The sequence below is a fragment of the Pipistrellus hanaki genome (genome assembly GCF_964339955.1).
Source record: "Pipistrellus hanaki genome assembly, chromosome: 14".
Lineage (NCBI taxonomy): Eukaryota > Metazoa > Chordata > Mammalia > Chiroptera > Vespertilionidae > Pipistrellus > Pipistrellus hanaki.
The window spans coordinates 16,356,784-16,370,948 of NC_140516.1; the positions used below are offsets into that span (position 1 = coordinate 16,356,784).

The 14,165-nt window shown below is 55.1% G+C and overlaps 1 protein-coding gene across 1 annotated transcript in view; it reads right to left on the bottom strand.

Moving 5' to 3' along the window:
* Window positions 1–2,728: 2,728 nt before the first annotated feature.
* The window catches only part of SLC29A3 (solute carrier family 29 member 3), a 35,446-nt gene continuing 24,009 nt past the window's right edge, over window positions 2,729–14,165 (bottom strand). The window contains exons 4-6 of the mRNA XM_084904969.1: window positions 8,252–8,478; window positions 5,277–5,439; window positions 2,729–4,225 (exon numbers count right to left, since the gene is read on the bottom strand). Of these exons, the coding sequence (XP_084761095.1) occupies window positions 3,571–4,225; window positions 5,277–5,439; window positions 8,252–8,478 (1,045 nt within the window). The 3' untranslated portion in view covers window positions 2,729–3,570. The remainder of the gene's footprint in view (window positions 4,226–5,276; window positions 5,440–8,251; window positions 8,479–14,165) is intronic.

Consider the following 14,165-nt stretch of genomic DNA (forward strand, 5'->3'; position numbering starts at 1 on the left):
AGGAGGGAATGTGGGACCTGGAGGGCAGGGTCTGGAAGCAGCCCCAGATCTCATGCCTGAGGAGCGATGGGAATGGGTCTGACGTGGGCCCAGGATCAGGACCCACGGGGGCTCCGTCCAGCAGGGGTCTGGCCAGCTGCGCTAATCAGATCAGCTCAGGCCAGAGCCAGTGCCATGGGCAAGACATATATACTTGGCACAAGACTCCAGGCAGGCCATGGAGTTAGGAATAGGAACAGCAGGTGTCAAGAACCAAGAGGAGAACCAGGGCTCAACCAGGGGAGCAAGAGAGCAGGGTGGGTGAGAACTTAAGAGTTTAGGAAGATCAGGTCTGATTCTTGTCTGTGCCACTTAGGAGCTGAGTGGCCTTGGGGAGGTCACTGTGCCCCTCTACAGACAGGGGGAATCATGCGGGTAAAGCACCCATCACAGGGTAGCATTAGGCAGGGGTCTGGGAAGCTGGTAGACAGGCTGCCCTGGAGCCTGGTCTGTGGCTAGTCCCTGCCTCTGCCTGCTGGTAGGGCTGACATTCTTTCTGGGATCCTGCCGGGGTCAAAGCTGGACTGGGAACTGGACCGACCTCAGCCAGTGGGTGGAGGGCAGTAACAACTTTGGCACCAAGGAAGGGATGAGAGTAAAACGGATTCTAAGTGCTTTCTCTCAGAAATACCACAGAGATGAGACAACCACCGGGCTCTCAAGGAAGGCCCGCTGCGATAAAGTCTCTTCTATGTGGAGTTCTCTGTAAGAGTATTCCAGGCCTCAGAAGCCGGGGTCCTGCGGTGGCCTCCTGCCTCACGTCCAAGCTGATGAGGATGCCCCAAATCTTCTCTGGGGAGCAACAGGTTGAAGGCAGCAAAATGAAGGGTGTTTGCTAATAAAACCCACCCCTGGATCGAGTCCCCTCACGTGCCCATGCACGTAGGAACAAGCACTTTCGTAGACGCACCCGCCACCCACTTGTTGAAGTCAACCCATTTGGCTGCCTCTGACTTACTTTGCTGAATAAAAGAAGGAAAAGAAAAACGTGCATGGCCTGGAAACTTACAAGGGCATGGAGTAAAGACTGCCACTTGGATTAAACAAAAACCAATAGACAAAGGCAGCTTTCCCGAGATCCCCCCACCACACCCAGCCCACCTCTCTCGCTGTGCAATCCCCTTCTCTTTAGCAAGTTCGGTTCACTCCCAAAAGCATGTGAGCTAGTTCCCCAAGCAAGCTCTATGAGACTCGAGACCCACAGCAGCCAAGCCCCATGAGCTGCTCCGACAGGGAGGGGGTACGATGCCTGAACTCCACCACCTGCCCTCCGCCTGGAGATATATTTTATTTTCTTTCCTCCCTCCCTGGGAAGGAAGGATCCTCTGTGAAACCCCACTAAAGTGAGCAACAAAGAGCAGTGGGCAAGGAAGCCTGAGAATCCGCCCCCTGCCAAGCAGCTGGCCCTCCCAGCTCAGAGCAGCCCTGCTCCCCAGTGGAGCTGGCATTGCTATTGTCCAGTCACCTCATCATCATGCCGGCCACCTCCTCCCCTGCCCTCAGTGCTCATTTCAAATCACGTAATTAATAAGGACACCTATACTTCTGAAAGCTATTCCCCTTTAACGGAGCACGCAAGACCCCCACTCCTCCTGCTTAGCTCCAGGGTGGTCCCCGTGTCTGAGCTCAGAGACTGCGGTTTTACTTGAAAGCAGACCTGCTGCCCATTCGTAAAACACCTGAGGTTGAAACGCGTCGCCAGACAGACACATACCCGCAATGATCAGCCGCGCTCAAGTGGGTGAACAAACCCAGGGGGAGGTTTCAGGCTCCTGCAAGGGGAGGGACTTATGTTAAAATGCATTGAATACCTTTTTTAAGGTATCAAGTTTCAAGACACCTTTCAAGCATGTCCTCCTTAATTCTCTGGCCCAAGGAGAGGGAGTGTATAGCAGCCTGAGATGCAGAGAACAGAAGCTGCTGCCACTGGGCGTATTACCAGCCGCAGCCCAGTTCAGTCAGTTGTCTGCAGCAGCGGTGGCCAGCCGGTGGCTCGGGGACCACTGGTGGCCCGTGAGGTCTGAAGGGTTGGCGACTGCTGGTCTGCAGGACATCTCAGAGCCAGAGCTCAGAGGAGCGGGCTGATTTATGGCTCAAGAGGTGCCACTTCTTGGGGGCAAGCTCTCTGTTCTTGGGGTAGGACTCTTGAGAAAGAACTGGTCTGATCTGGTTCCTTTCTCTCTCTGATTCCCAGGCCCGCTTGCTCCCCCAAGGAACAGCCTTGCAGAAGCCTTCAAGGAACCCGAAAACCATATAAATGACTACTCATGTCAGGCGATCGCAAATGTGGGGGGGCCATGGAACACGAGGGTCACCTTTTGAAAGAACAGCTTCAAAATACATGACCACCTGGGAAAGAGCAACATTCTGTTGATGGAAGCTTCAGAGCTCTGCTGATGTTAATAAACAAACCTGTGGAAGTGGAGCGGCTAGCGGCCCCACCTTAGACGAGGCCCCGAGCTGAATACCTTCTGCCTCTCCGTCCATTCTCCATCATCTGCGTCTGCTCCTTGGCTGTGGTACAGGCCCCAGGGACTGGGAGGAGAGCGAAGGAGATGGGAGGGAGGGAGGGAGGGAGGGAAGAAGGGAGGGAGGGAGGGAGGGAGGGAGGGAGGGAGGGAGGAAAGGAGGGAGGGAGGGAGGAAGGGAGGGAGGGAGGGAGGGAGGAAGGGAGGAAGGGAGGGAGGGAGGAAATTTACCTCTTGAAGGTCACAGCAGGTTAGATGTGCCCCCCAGCCCTATTCCCACTTTTCAAATATCCTCAAATTACCCATTGTGAGTGTGTTCTTTCCTGCCAAGACCCTCACACAGGCCCTTCATTAAATACCCAGGTATTTATTACGCCCTTGAACCAATGACCATGTTGTAAACATCAGTGTCAAAAGACCCAGCCTTGACCCAGGCCAAGACCATGTAAAGAGCCCTGTTTGAAAACACAGGCCTGACATGCTTCGTCTCCAGTCCCGGGATGCTTTCTGGAGCCCCCGCTGAAGGAATGAAGGGCTCCGGAAGGCCTCTTTCGGGGGTCCCAGTCTGGTAGGTGGGTGCTCTCTCACCCCCAGAAAGCAGGGTCTGCACAGGCTTGGGTCTTGTACCTAAAGACTGGCCATCCCATGGGGACTTCCTCTCCAGGGGGACCCCCCTGGTTAGGGAGGGCCGAGAATTCCCACACCTTACTGTCAGCCGGGAGGAGCAAGGCGGGGTGTTGGCACTTCACTGAGCTGAACACTGACCACCCAGTCCCCAACAGGCTCTACGGAAAGGCAGAACATGCCTGTGGCTGTGTCTTACTCAGACGTCTTTTGTCTCATCTTTTGTCTTTACGTCTCAGGATCGTTCTGTTAAGGTGTCTGGAATGTTTCTGCCTGGCCCGGAGGCAGCACGTGTCCCCACCTCCCTGGGGACTGATGAGGCCCCGTGTGCTCTGCTGTCCACACAGAGCCCTGCTCCAGCCCTCCAGGCGGGTCCTGTCATCTCTCCGAGCTCCCAAGCAGGGCTGCTCAGCACCGGCCCTCTCGCCACCGCCCGCTCCTAGATGAGGTGCACAAGCAGGGCCGAGCAGGCTGAGCCAAGTACCAAGCCCAAGTACATGTAAAAGGACATCACCACCCCTGTGGCCTCCGCCAGTTCCCTGGGCACGAGCTTCGGCCCATAGATGAGGGCCAGCGTGCTGAGGTAGCCGTTGCTGAGGCCCAGCAGGGAGCTGAACACCACTGGGTAGATGTCGGACGGGAAGACCACCGTCTGCAGGTGGACCCGGGGTTGGTAGTTGCAGAACACAAAGAGGGGGACGAGGCCGGTCCGGAGCAGCACCAGCGCGGGGAGCACCTTACTCCTGGGCCCCGGCACCTGGATCCAGGCCGTGATCTGTCGGCCGCACAGGTCTGAGAAGTTGAACAGGAGGAAGGCGGTGAGGGGGACGAAGAACTTGGTGGTCCAGGGCGAGCCCGAGGCCTTGTCCAGGGACTCGATGCTGGTGGAGACGGCGGGGAAGATGACGCTGGTGATGAAGAGGAGGTAGATGATGCAGAAGCCCAGGCCGGCGGTCTTCTTTAGGATGGGGCGCAGGGGCGGCGTCGGGGAGAAGCTGGGTCTGGGGGCCACCAGAGGGGAGCCGGGGGAGTCCTGGCACGGCTGCTCTTCGCCAGAATACACGTGGGCGGGCCAGACGGGCCTCATGTAGTACCTGCCAGGGGAGAAGACACGTGGTCAGAGGGCCCAGGAAGGAAGCTTGGGATTTCCAGGGACCAGGCAGGGGACCTGCAGGCCTGGCATGCAAACCCCTGCAGGCCTGGCATGCAAACCCCAGCAACTCGGGCAGGCAACTCAGGCTTTCCGTGCCAGGTTCTCTCCCAGGTGACGGGCACTCATCAGGATGAATGGCCGTGCTGCCTCCTGCGGGGAACAAGCATGTGAGCATCACAGGAGAGACGAGCCACCGGGCCTCGCGGAGCACAAGGCCGGGGCAGCGAAGGTGTCCTGGATGGAGCGATTATTCATCATCCTCACTCCTCAGGTCCCACTCTACCGCCTGCCCTCTCTGTCCGAACACTTGCTGACCTCTCACATCCACTGGCCAGTCAATTTACTGAGCAACTACTATGAGCACAGCACAGTTCAAGGCCCCGGGACACAGCAGTGAGCAAAATCTACACAATTCTGCTCCGGGGAGCTCACCCTCTAATGGGGAGACGAGCAGTAAACAAGGAAACAAACATGCCACCTACTTCTTTTTTTATTATTATTATATTTTTTATTGATTTTTCACAGAGAGGAAGGGAGAGGGATAGATAGCTAGAAACATCGATGAGAAAGAATCATCGACCAGCTGCCTCCTGCACACCCCCTACTGGGGATGTGCCTGCAACCAAGGTACATGCCCTTGACCGAAATCGAACCCAGGACCTTTCAGTCTGCAGACCGACGCTCTATCCACTGAGCCAAACCGGTTTCGGCGCCACCTACTTCTATGAAATGACATCAGTAGACAGAAGAGACAGAACCAGCCGAAACCGGTTGCAGGCATATCCCGAGTAGGGGGTGTGCAAGAGGCAGCTGATCGATGACTCTCTCTCATCGATGTTTCTAACTCTGTATCTCTCTCCCTTCCTCTCTGTACAAAATCAATAAAATATATTTAAAAAAAAAAAAAAAAAAAAAAAAAAAAGAAGAAGAAGACGAAGAATAGACAGAACCACATAGAAGAGTGACCGGAGAGAGCGCGAGGCAGGCCTCACCTGGCGTACTCCAGCCGGGGCAGCAGCAGGTAGAGGCCGATGCAGAGTGCAAGGAAGACGTCCGCGGTGAGGAAGAAGGCCAGGGTGCTGTCCGTCACGTTGTTGGACAACGCCAGGTCCACCAGGGAGGCCACGGCACTGATGGTGCCACCCATGGCTCCTCCTGCGGGGAGCACAGGGCGTCAGGGAGAAGGGCGGGGGTGGGTCCATCTTCCCTGCATCTCAGGCTGCCTCCTCTCTGCTCAAGTTTAAAAGCATCAAAACCGTTTTTCCCTGCCGAAGCCAACGCTGCAGTTCTGTGTCCTGGGCTCTGCAGCCACAAGCTCCTCGGCTCTAAGCTGTCAGCGGTCTCATGTCCCTGCCCCAGGTTCCCTCTGATGGGCTTGGAAGAGGCTGCTGTCTGAGGCGGGCTAGTGGACTCCAAGATTTTGCCTGTTTTCTAGTTCATCTCTTACCCTTGACCCCCTCCCTCTCTCTCTCTCTCTCTCTCTCTCTCTCTCTCTCTCTCTCTCTGCCTCCAAGATTTTGCCTGTTTTCTAGTTCATCTCTGACTCTTGACCCTCTCCCTCCCTCCCTCTCTCTCTCTCTCTCTCTCTCTCTCTCTCTCTCTCTGCCTCCAAGATTTTGCCTGTTTTCTAGTTCATCTCTGACTCTTGACCCTCTCCCTCCCTCCCTCCCTCCCTCCCTCTCTCTCTCTCTCTCTCTCTCTCTCTCTCTCTCTCTCTGCCTCCAAGATTTTGCCTGTTTTCTAGTTCATCTCTGACTCTTGACCCTCTCCCTCCCTCCCTCTCTCTCTCTCTCTCTCTCTCTCTCTCTCTCTCTCTCTCTCTCTCGGCCTCCAAGATTTTGCCTGTTTTCTAGTTCATCTCTGACTCTTGACCCTCTCCCTCCATCTCTCTCTCTCTCTCCTCTCTCTCTCTCTCTCTCTCTCTCTCTCCTCTCTCTCTCTCTCTCTCTCTCTCTCTGTTTTAAATTTTAGAGGACCTTTATTAAAGCTGGGAACCGGGAAACCAGAAAGGGCTGGGGAAAGGAGCCAAGGCTGGGCTGCTTCCTGCAGATCCCTTTCTGGGGACCGAGCCACAACCCAGGCACGTGCCCTTGACTGGAATCGAACCCATAACCCTACCGTCTGCACGCCGATGCTCTAGCCCCTGAGCTAGGGCTGAATGAGTGAATTTTTATTCTCAAGGAAGCAAGAAGTGGCTGACTGCAAACAGCAAACAGCACATAGCTCCGTGCAGGAGGGAGTGCTTAGCATCGTGATTAAGAGCACAGACTCAAGAACCAGAACATCGGAGTCCAAACCTGGCCCTACCCCCCTGGCTGTGTGAGCTTCAGCAAGTCACTTATCCTCTCTGTGCCCCCCAACCCGTTTCCTCATCTTTAAAATGGGGGATGTTAATCAACCCCACCTTTTAGGGTTGTTACAAGGATTAAAAGTATTATTACATAAAAGCGCTCAGAGGAGCACCTGGTGCAGAGAAGTACCATATAAATCCTCTCAGATTCTCAATTAGGGGCTTGGCTATTTCTGTCCTTCCTACATCAAAGCAGCAACAACGGGGTAAACCCTTTGCCAGGAGGCTGCCAACTTCTGAGAAGCTGTAATCCCCACCTGGGCGTTTTGTAAGAAGTGGGGTTAAACTCGGTAAGACGTTCCCCGGCTGCCCCGAGGAGGAGATCGAACATCACTGCCTATTGATGCTCCCCCCTCCCCCCCAAGTCGTAGGAAATGTACAATATTATCATCAACAACAAGCCAGGCCTCGGGGAGCTCATCCTTCATGACTCCCTACTTTTATCTCATCAGTTATGGAAATACATGCAAATGAGGGGTTTAAAAAAAACACCAGTGCGGGACGGATGAATTGTTCCTCAGATGCCTACACGGGCAGAATTCACAGATGGGCTCCTCTGGACGAAGAACTGGGGCTGGCGAGGTGGCACTGGGGCCTTGGGGAAAGCGGGCCCCGGGGACCTTCCAGCGTGATGGGCGCCCACGGGGCTGGGCATAGTGACAACAAAGGCTCAGGGCCCGGGGGAAGGGATACAGAAGGGTGAATCCTGGGTTTCAACACTTTTTCAAAACTGGACTTTCTGAAAGTTCAGGGAGCACCCATCCCCCTCTCTAGAAGATTCGTGGGGCCAGAGGAACCTGAAGGGCTCTTGTCAACATGCACGGTGTGTTTGGTCACTGGCCCCTGAGGGGTAACGGGCATGGTTGACGCTTTATTGGTAATACACCTTCCAGCAGAGGGAGGGAGCTGAGGGGAGGAGAGTTCTCTCTCAGCTGGGGATGACAGAGGGATTAGGTCCAGCATCAGTGGCCATTCCTCCAGCCTGGGCCTGCCCTTCTTGAAGCATTGCTTAAATACACTGATTGCACTCCTGGAAACGTAACAATGGGTTCATTCTTATTTCATTTTAGGCCCAAGGGCACAAACTCAAGAACCAGAACATCTGAGTCCAATCCTACATCAGAAATAGCAATTAGAGTTGAGGCCACATCTAACTCTGATCCGTGGACAGTAGCTACCTCCAGGACGGTGTTGAGAAGGATTTAGAGCAAGCATGTCAAACTCACGGCTCTTGAGCCACATGCCTTGTTTGGCCCATGTTAGCCTTTGAGTTTGACATGCTTGATTTAGAGGCTCAGGAGGAAAGATCCAGATCTATGAGTGATGTCTGGCACTGGCGTGGGAGTGGGAAGGGGACGTACCCTTGTCGAGGTATTAGTCATCGCTGCCACATACAACCTGACATATTCGTTATGGGCATACAGTGGGTTCTTTGTGAAATTCTCCTCCAGGCAGGGGGCAAATGCTCACAGCGCTGCTTCACATGACGGGGCCTGTGGAGACGCCGAGCAGAGCGGCTGCGCCCCAGTCTTGCTTTACGGGGTGGCGGTCTTCCCACCTGACCCAACTCCCTTTTATCTCGTTGGGACATCTGGCTGTCTGGAGCCCAGCTCTCACCTGATATCAGCGCCTGGGAGTTCCTCATCGGGAAGGAGCCCGTCATGCCGAAGACGCTGCTATTGAAGACGGTGGAGGTGCCACTGAGGATGGCCATGCAGGCGATGGTGACAGCAAAGAAGCTCTGGGTCCAGGAGGAGGTGTCCACCTTCACCAGCACGGTCATTACCACGAAGATGGCTAGCATGACAGTCAGTGAGGCCAGCACACGGACATGAATCGGAACTCTAGGGTGAAGATGCAGAAGCCGTTAGAGACCCCCTTGGGCTCCATGCCAGGCCGTGGATGGGGGGTGGACATTCTTAAGGGAAGCAGGGGAGCTCCATGACTGGGGCTGTCCATCTGCAGCTCAGAGGCCTGGGTCTGAATCCTGCCCTTCCCAGCGCACTAGCTGTGCGGCCCTGGATAAGTGCCTCAACTGCTCTGGTGTCAGCTCCTGCACCTGTACCACTGGGAGAGGGCAAAATCTACCTGCAGGAGCGGCTGTGAAAACCTCTACAGGGGTGTGTGCAGAGTGCAGAGGGCAGGGTCTGGCTCAGAGCAAATGCAGGGCGGACGCTGCTTCTTTCTGTCTTGCTGTGAGGCTCAGGACAGAGCGTGAGGGCTCTTGGGGCAAGCCCCCCGCTCCTCCTGCCACAGGAGCTCCTGCTGACTTGCTAGTGTTTAACAGAGTAGCAGTGAGGGGAGAAAGAAAGCAGGAACACATCAGCACTGTCATGGTCGCAGCAAACACTGGGCACTTAACTTGTGTAGGTACACTGCTAAGCGTTTTCTACATGTTAATGCTGAATTCACACACCAGCTCCACAGACAGGCACTCCTACCTTCCCACAGGGACACATAGACACTGGGGGCAGAGAAGCTGAGGAACTTGCCCGAGGTCATTAGGCTGTGAACCCGGGTCTGGCGGCAGTCTGGTTTCAGGATAGACACTTCAGAGCCTCCCTGGGACAAGGAAACACAGGTGGTCCAGACAAGTGGCCAGGCAGGGCTCTCCTGGGATGGTCTCCTTGTGGGCGGCCTCTGAGGCCACGCTGAGCAGCTCATGGCCAGTCCCTGGCCCCACCTCTCAGCCCCAATGTAAGGCCTACTCTCCTCCCAGGCCCCAACCTGACAGACACTGCCCTCCAGGGAGGAGAGGGAAGACTGACTCTCAGAGAAATTGCACATTCTTATTCCAGGGAGAGAAAACCTCATCTAAAGAGGCTGCTTCAAAAAAAAAAATAATAATAATAATAACAAAGAGGCTGTTTAAATAATCAGATTAGAGTAAGCTTTAAATCGGATTGGAAGTTAAGTTAATTTTCCTGCTAACCAGTGGGTAAGGGCTGGGAGAAAAGCCAGATTAGTTATACACAATTTCTTTTTTGGGGGGAAAAAAAAAATATTTGAAAGGTAGAAAAAATGTACTTAAATAGGTGTGAAATGATGAACATGAAAAGCAAGAAACATTTTTCTAGGTGCTTTTGTGGCCCCAGGCTACTCTGTTCCCTCTGATCCGGCTGAAGGAGCAGGTGCTGCCTGAGCCTTCTAAGGCAGAAGGAAGCCCAAGAAGCGAAGGGATGGTCCAGAGTCGAGGTGTCAGTCTGTGGGGAGCTGGGACTAGAACCCAGGTCTGCAGAGTCCCAGCAGCAACAGAGCCTGGAGGCAGACCTGACTGCAGCTTCCCAGGTGAAGAATGAGAAAGTCCTTCTCGTGTCTCTATTGCGTGTTACGGAGAGTAACAGAGGCAATCAGGGCTCCCAGCTGGGGAGCACATGCTCAGGGTGCCCGCCCATGCGCCCACCCTCTTGCTAGGAAGCAGGCTGCTTAACACCTGCTAAGAGCAAACTTCAACCAGTGCCCAGGAAGGGGGTGGACAAACACCCCAGCCCCTACCACGGGGTGTGAGCTTCACAGGAACCCAGAGCTAGCCTGGCAGGTCAGGCGTGGCACACCTGCGGGCATTCTTTATTGCCAGCCTTTCCTTCCGGGCCTCCCTTCCCCATTCTCCTAGCTTCACCTCCCAAAAGAACTACTTCTAAGTGAAATCTTGTTCCAGCGTCCATCTCTGGGAACCCCACGCTAAGACTCACCTTCCCGGGTCTGGAGGGCTCTAGCAGGCGGGCAGGAGCGGCTGGGCAGCCAGGTGGAGCACCTTACCCCAGGGGGCCCTGAGCATCGATGTACGTGCACACAGGTCCCTGGTGGCTGGTGGTCAGGCCTTCCCACTGATGCTCGGGGTGATCCTACACCCTCAAGGCTGCCGCACAGGGCCCCACCCTCCCCCAGCAGCTGGAGTGCCCCGTTCACCCCCAAAAGAAGCTCCAGCAGGGACTCCTCAGAGCCTGGAGATCTGGCCAGCTCTGCCACCGACTCACTGTGTGTGACCCCAAGCAAACGGTCAACCTTTCTGGGCCTTGGTTTCCTCATCTCCAAAGAGAAGAGGCTGGGTAAGGTAACACCCAGTCCCTTCCAGCCGGCGATTCTAAATCTGAAGATACCCCGTTGGGAGAGAGGCTGGGGACAGATGCCCAAAGGTGCTAACAGTTCCTGGGGACAAAAAAAAAAAAAAAAAAGGAACGGGCAGCCGAGACCGGTTTGGCTCAGTGGATAGTAGGGGTGTCGAACTCAATCAGAGAAGGGGCCAAAATCTAAAATCCAGCCTAAATCGCGGGCCGAATGGTTTACTGAACAGTCATAAACTGACAATGTCATAAACTGACAGCGGAGTACAGTGATGACAGCGCGGTGCGGGCCACATTGCAAGGCCTGGCGGGCTGGATTTGGCCCGCGGGCCTTGTGTTTGACACATGTGGGATAGAGCGTCAGCCTGCGGACTGAAAGGTCCCGGGTTCGATTCCGGTCAAGGGCATGTACCTGGGTTGCAGGCACATCCTCAGTAGGGGGTGTGCAAGAGGCAGCTGATCGATGATTCTCTCTCATCGATGTTTCTAACTCTCTATCTCTCTCCCTTCCTCTCTGTACAAAATCAATAAAATATGTTTTTAAAAAAAGGAATGGGCAGACCGGGAGGTCCTTGGGGCTACACAAGAACAAGGCCTATCTAAGCTGTTTTCCCGAGGGCTGGCATGGAGCCTCGCAGGCCCCCGGCAAATGTCAGCTGGATACACGCGCTGACAAGCAAGTATCAGCAGTGCAGGGTGGCTTTCCCACTGGGCCTGAGCCGCCCAGTCACTCTGCCTCCTGACCCCGCAGCGTGGCAGGGAGGCAGCTGGGAGCACCTGCAGCATTTCCAGCGGCCTGGGGACAGCGTCTGCCTCCACCCACCTCCTCACAGACACCGTGGGACAGGCCGCCTCCGAGCTCTGGGGCCTGGTGGGAACTCCGGTGCCGGTCAGCACGCCATACGTACGTAGCTGCGTGAACAGGACAGATGCTTTGCAGGGAGCTGGGGACTTCTTACCCAGCACCCACAGGGTGGGGAGGCGGCGGAAGAGTCAGGGATGAGGAGGTAAATGCCACATGCATTAAAAAGCAAACACAAGCCATCTTGCCTCCACCTCCTCATAAGGGAAGGAGACCAGACGTCCTGCTTTTGGCGGGACAGTTCCGATTTTTAACAACTTGTCCAGCATACCGAGGTGTTTTTAAAAAGTCCCGATTTTGCCGAAACCGGTTTGGCTCAGTGGTAGAGCGTCGGTCTGTGGACTGAAGGGCCCCGGGTTCGATTCCGGTCAAGGGCATGTACATTGCTTGCGGGCACATCCCCAGTAGGGGGTGTGCAAGAGGCAGCTGGTCGATGTTTCTCTCTCATCGACGTTTCTAGCTCTCTATCTCTCTCCCTTCCTCCTCTCTGTAAAATATCAATAATATATATATATATATATATATATATATATATATATATATATATATATATATTTTTTTTTTTTTTTTTTTTAAAGTCCTGATTTTTTGAAAAATTCTTTTAAATCTTTTGGACTTTTTAAAAATGCCCCGGGACGAGGGACAAATTGTTAAAAATCGGGACTGTCCCGCCAAAAGCGGGACATTTGGTCACCTTACCATAAGGCCCCTCACCTGCAAGGGTCTGCTCCTGGCCTGCTGATTCCTGGCTACATAATCCCTTCTCCTCCATGGGCCCCGGGCCCTGGGGGCCTGGCCCAGGGCTGTTTTCAGTGCTCATACAGCTTTAGGATACGCGCTAGTGCAGCCTGCCCCGCATACACTAATGGGATGTGCTGGCTCCTCTCTGCTTTCCCATCCCCGGCAGGGAAAGTGGCCCAGGGGATGGGGATTTTAAGGGAAGTCTTGACAGGTGTTGCCCCGGTGTGGATGGTTCTGCGCTGGGATGGGGAAGGCCGAGATTGCTCCAGCCCCTGGACCCAGGGCAGGTCCCACGGGCCTGAGACAGGGAGAGGGGTGCCAGCTGTTCCAAGCTGGCTGCCAGCTCCCACACCCCCTTGCTTGTGAGGCTCGGGGCCCCAGGGGACTGATTTCTTCACAAATCTCCCACATGCAAATCCTCCTCATAAGTATTTATGATGCTGCGGCCTGAACATAATAAAACGCTCGGCGATTATGGATGAGCCAGTCAGAGAAAGCCGGGGTTCTCCAGGAGGCGAGAAAAGGAGACATTTCATTCCCACACATGAAAGAAAAGACAGCTCAGCCTCAAACCACCCTCCTGGGGAGGCTTGGGAGCACTCCCCCATTGCCCTCACCCTCTCCCGGAGCGGCAGAGGGCAAGGCCAGGCCCGGGCAGGCTGGACCTTCTGGAGGAAGCCTGAAATGCTCAGCCCTCAGCGCCAGCTCTCTGCCCGACCCGGCAGCCCGGGGTCCCCAGGGCAGGCAGACCCAGACCTTCCTAAGCACCTCCCTCCTCCCAGCAGCTGGAAGCCAGGGCGAGACAAGCCCTCAGGTGAAGGGTCTGAAGTGTGGCTGCAGGGAGGGGCCGGAAGACCTGGGGAACTAGGAGGGAGGGGGCCCGGAGGTTCTAAGCACACATGTGGGAGAGAAGGGTCCCAGCTCCAATGGTGGCTGCACCCTCTTCCTAGCCATGGGACTAGCTGTGAAACAAAGCAGCAAGTTTCCTGTTCTAGGCTGTTGCCAGGATCAGAGGAGGGAACGAGTATTCAGAGAGCTCAGTGCTCTTATTAGAGAGCGTTCTGTTCTCCCGGGCCCCGAGAGGACCGTCCCTGCCACTGCTGACCTGGCCCCAGGACGGCTCCTGGCCTGGACTTCACAACCCTTGGTAACTCAGTAATGCCACAGCCGCCCTCCTGGGTTGCTGTGCATCCTAAGTGATACAACGAGGGGCTCTGCAGGCATCACCACTTGTTACAGTTCAGATAGTGACTCCGGATCAGGAAGGGGGCAGGAGCGCTCACTTATGTGTGCCTGGGCTAGCCCAGCTGCACAAGCCCCTGTCCCAGGGCCGGCCAAGAGAGTGGACACAGAGGATCATGAGAGAGGCCTGGAGAGGAGCGAGGGGCTCTCCACGTGGGTCTGTCCCCCTCCTCTTCCATCCTCTTCCTGTCCTCATGCCGCCTCTTTCAAGTCACTGCCAGGGACCCAGCTGTGCCTCCAGGGCTGACAGTGCTGAGGGAACACCTGGCTCTGCTCCTGGCTCCATCCCTCCACCTCCTTAGGGCTGGGCTCTCTGGAGGCTGCACCCCCACCTCTGAGGACAGGGGTCAGCAAACTCATTAGTCAACAGAGTCAAATATCAACAGTACAACAATTGAACTTCTTTTGAGAGCCAAATTTTTAAAACTTAAAACTTCTTCTAACGTCATTTCTTCAAAATAGACTCGCCCGGGCAGTGGTATTTTGTGGAAGAGCCACACTCAAGGGGCCAAAGAGCCGCAGTTTGCCGACAACGGTCCTTGGACACTGAAGGGAGCCCCATGTGCCAGGACAAGGGCCCTGAGGCCACCTGAGCACCATTCTCCTTCTTGCTCTTCCAGGC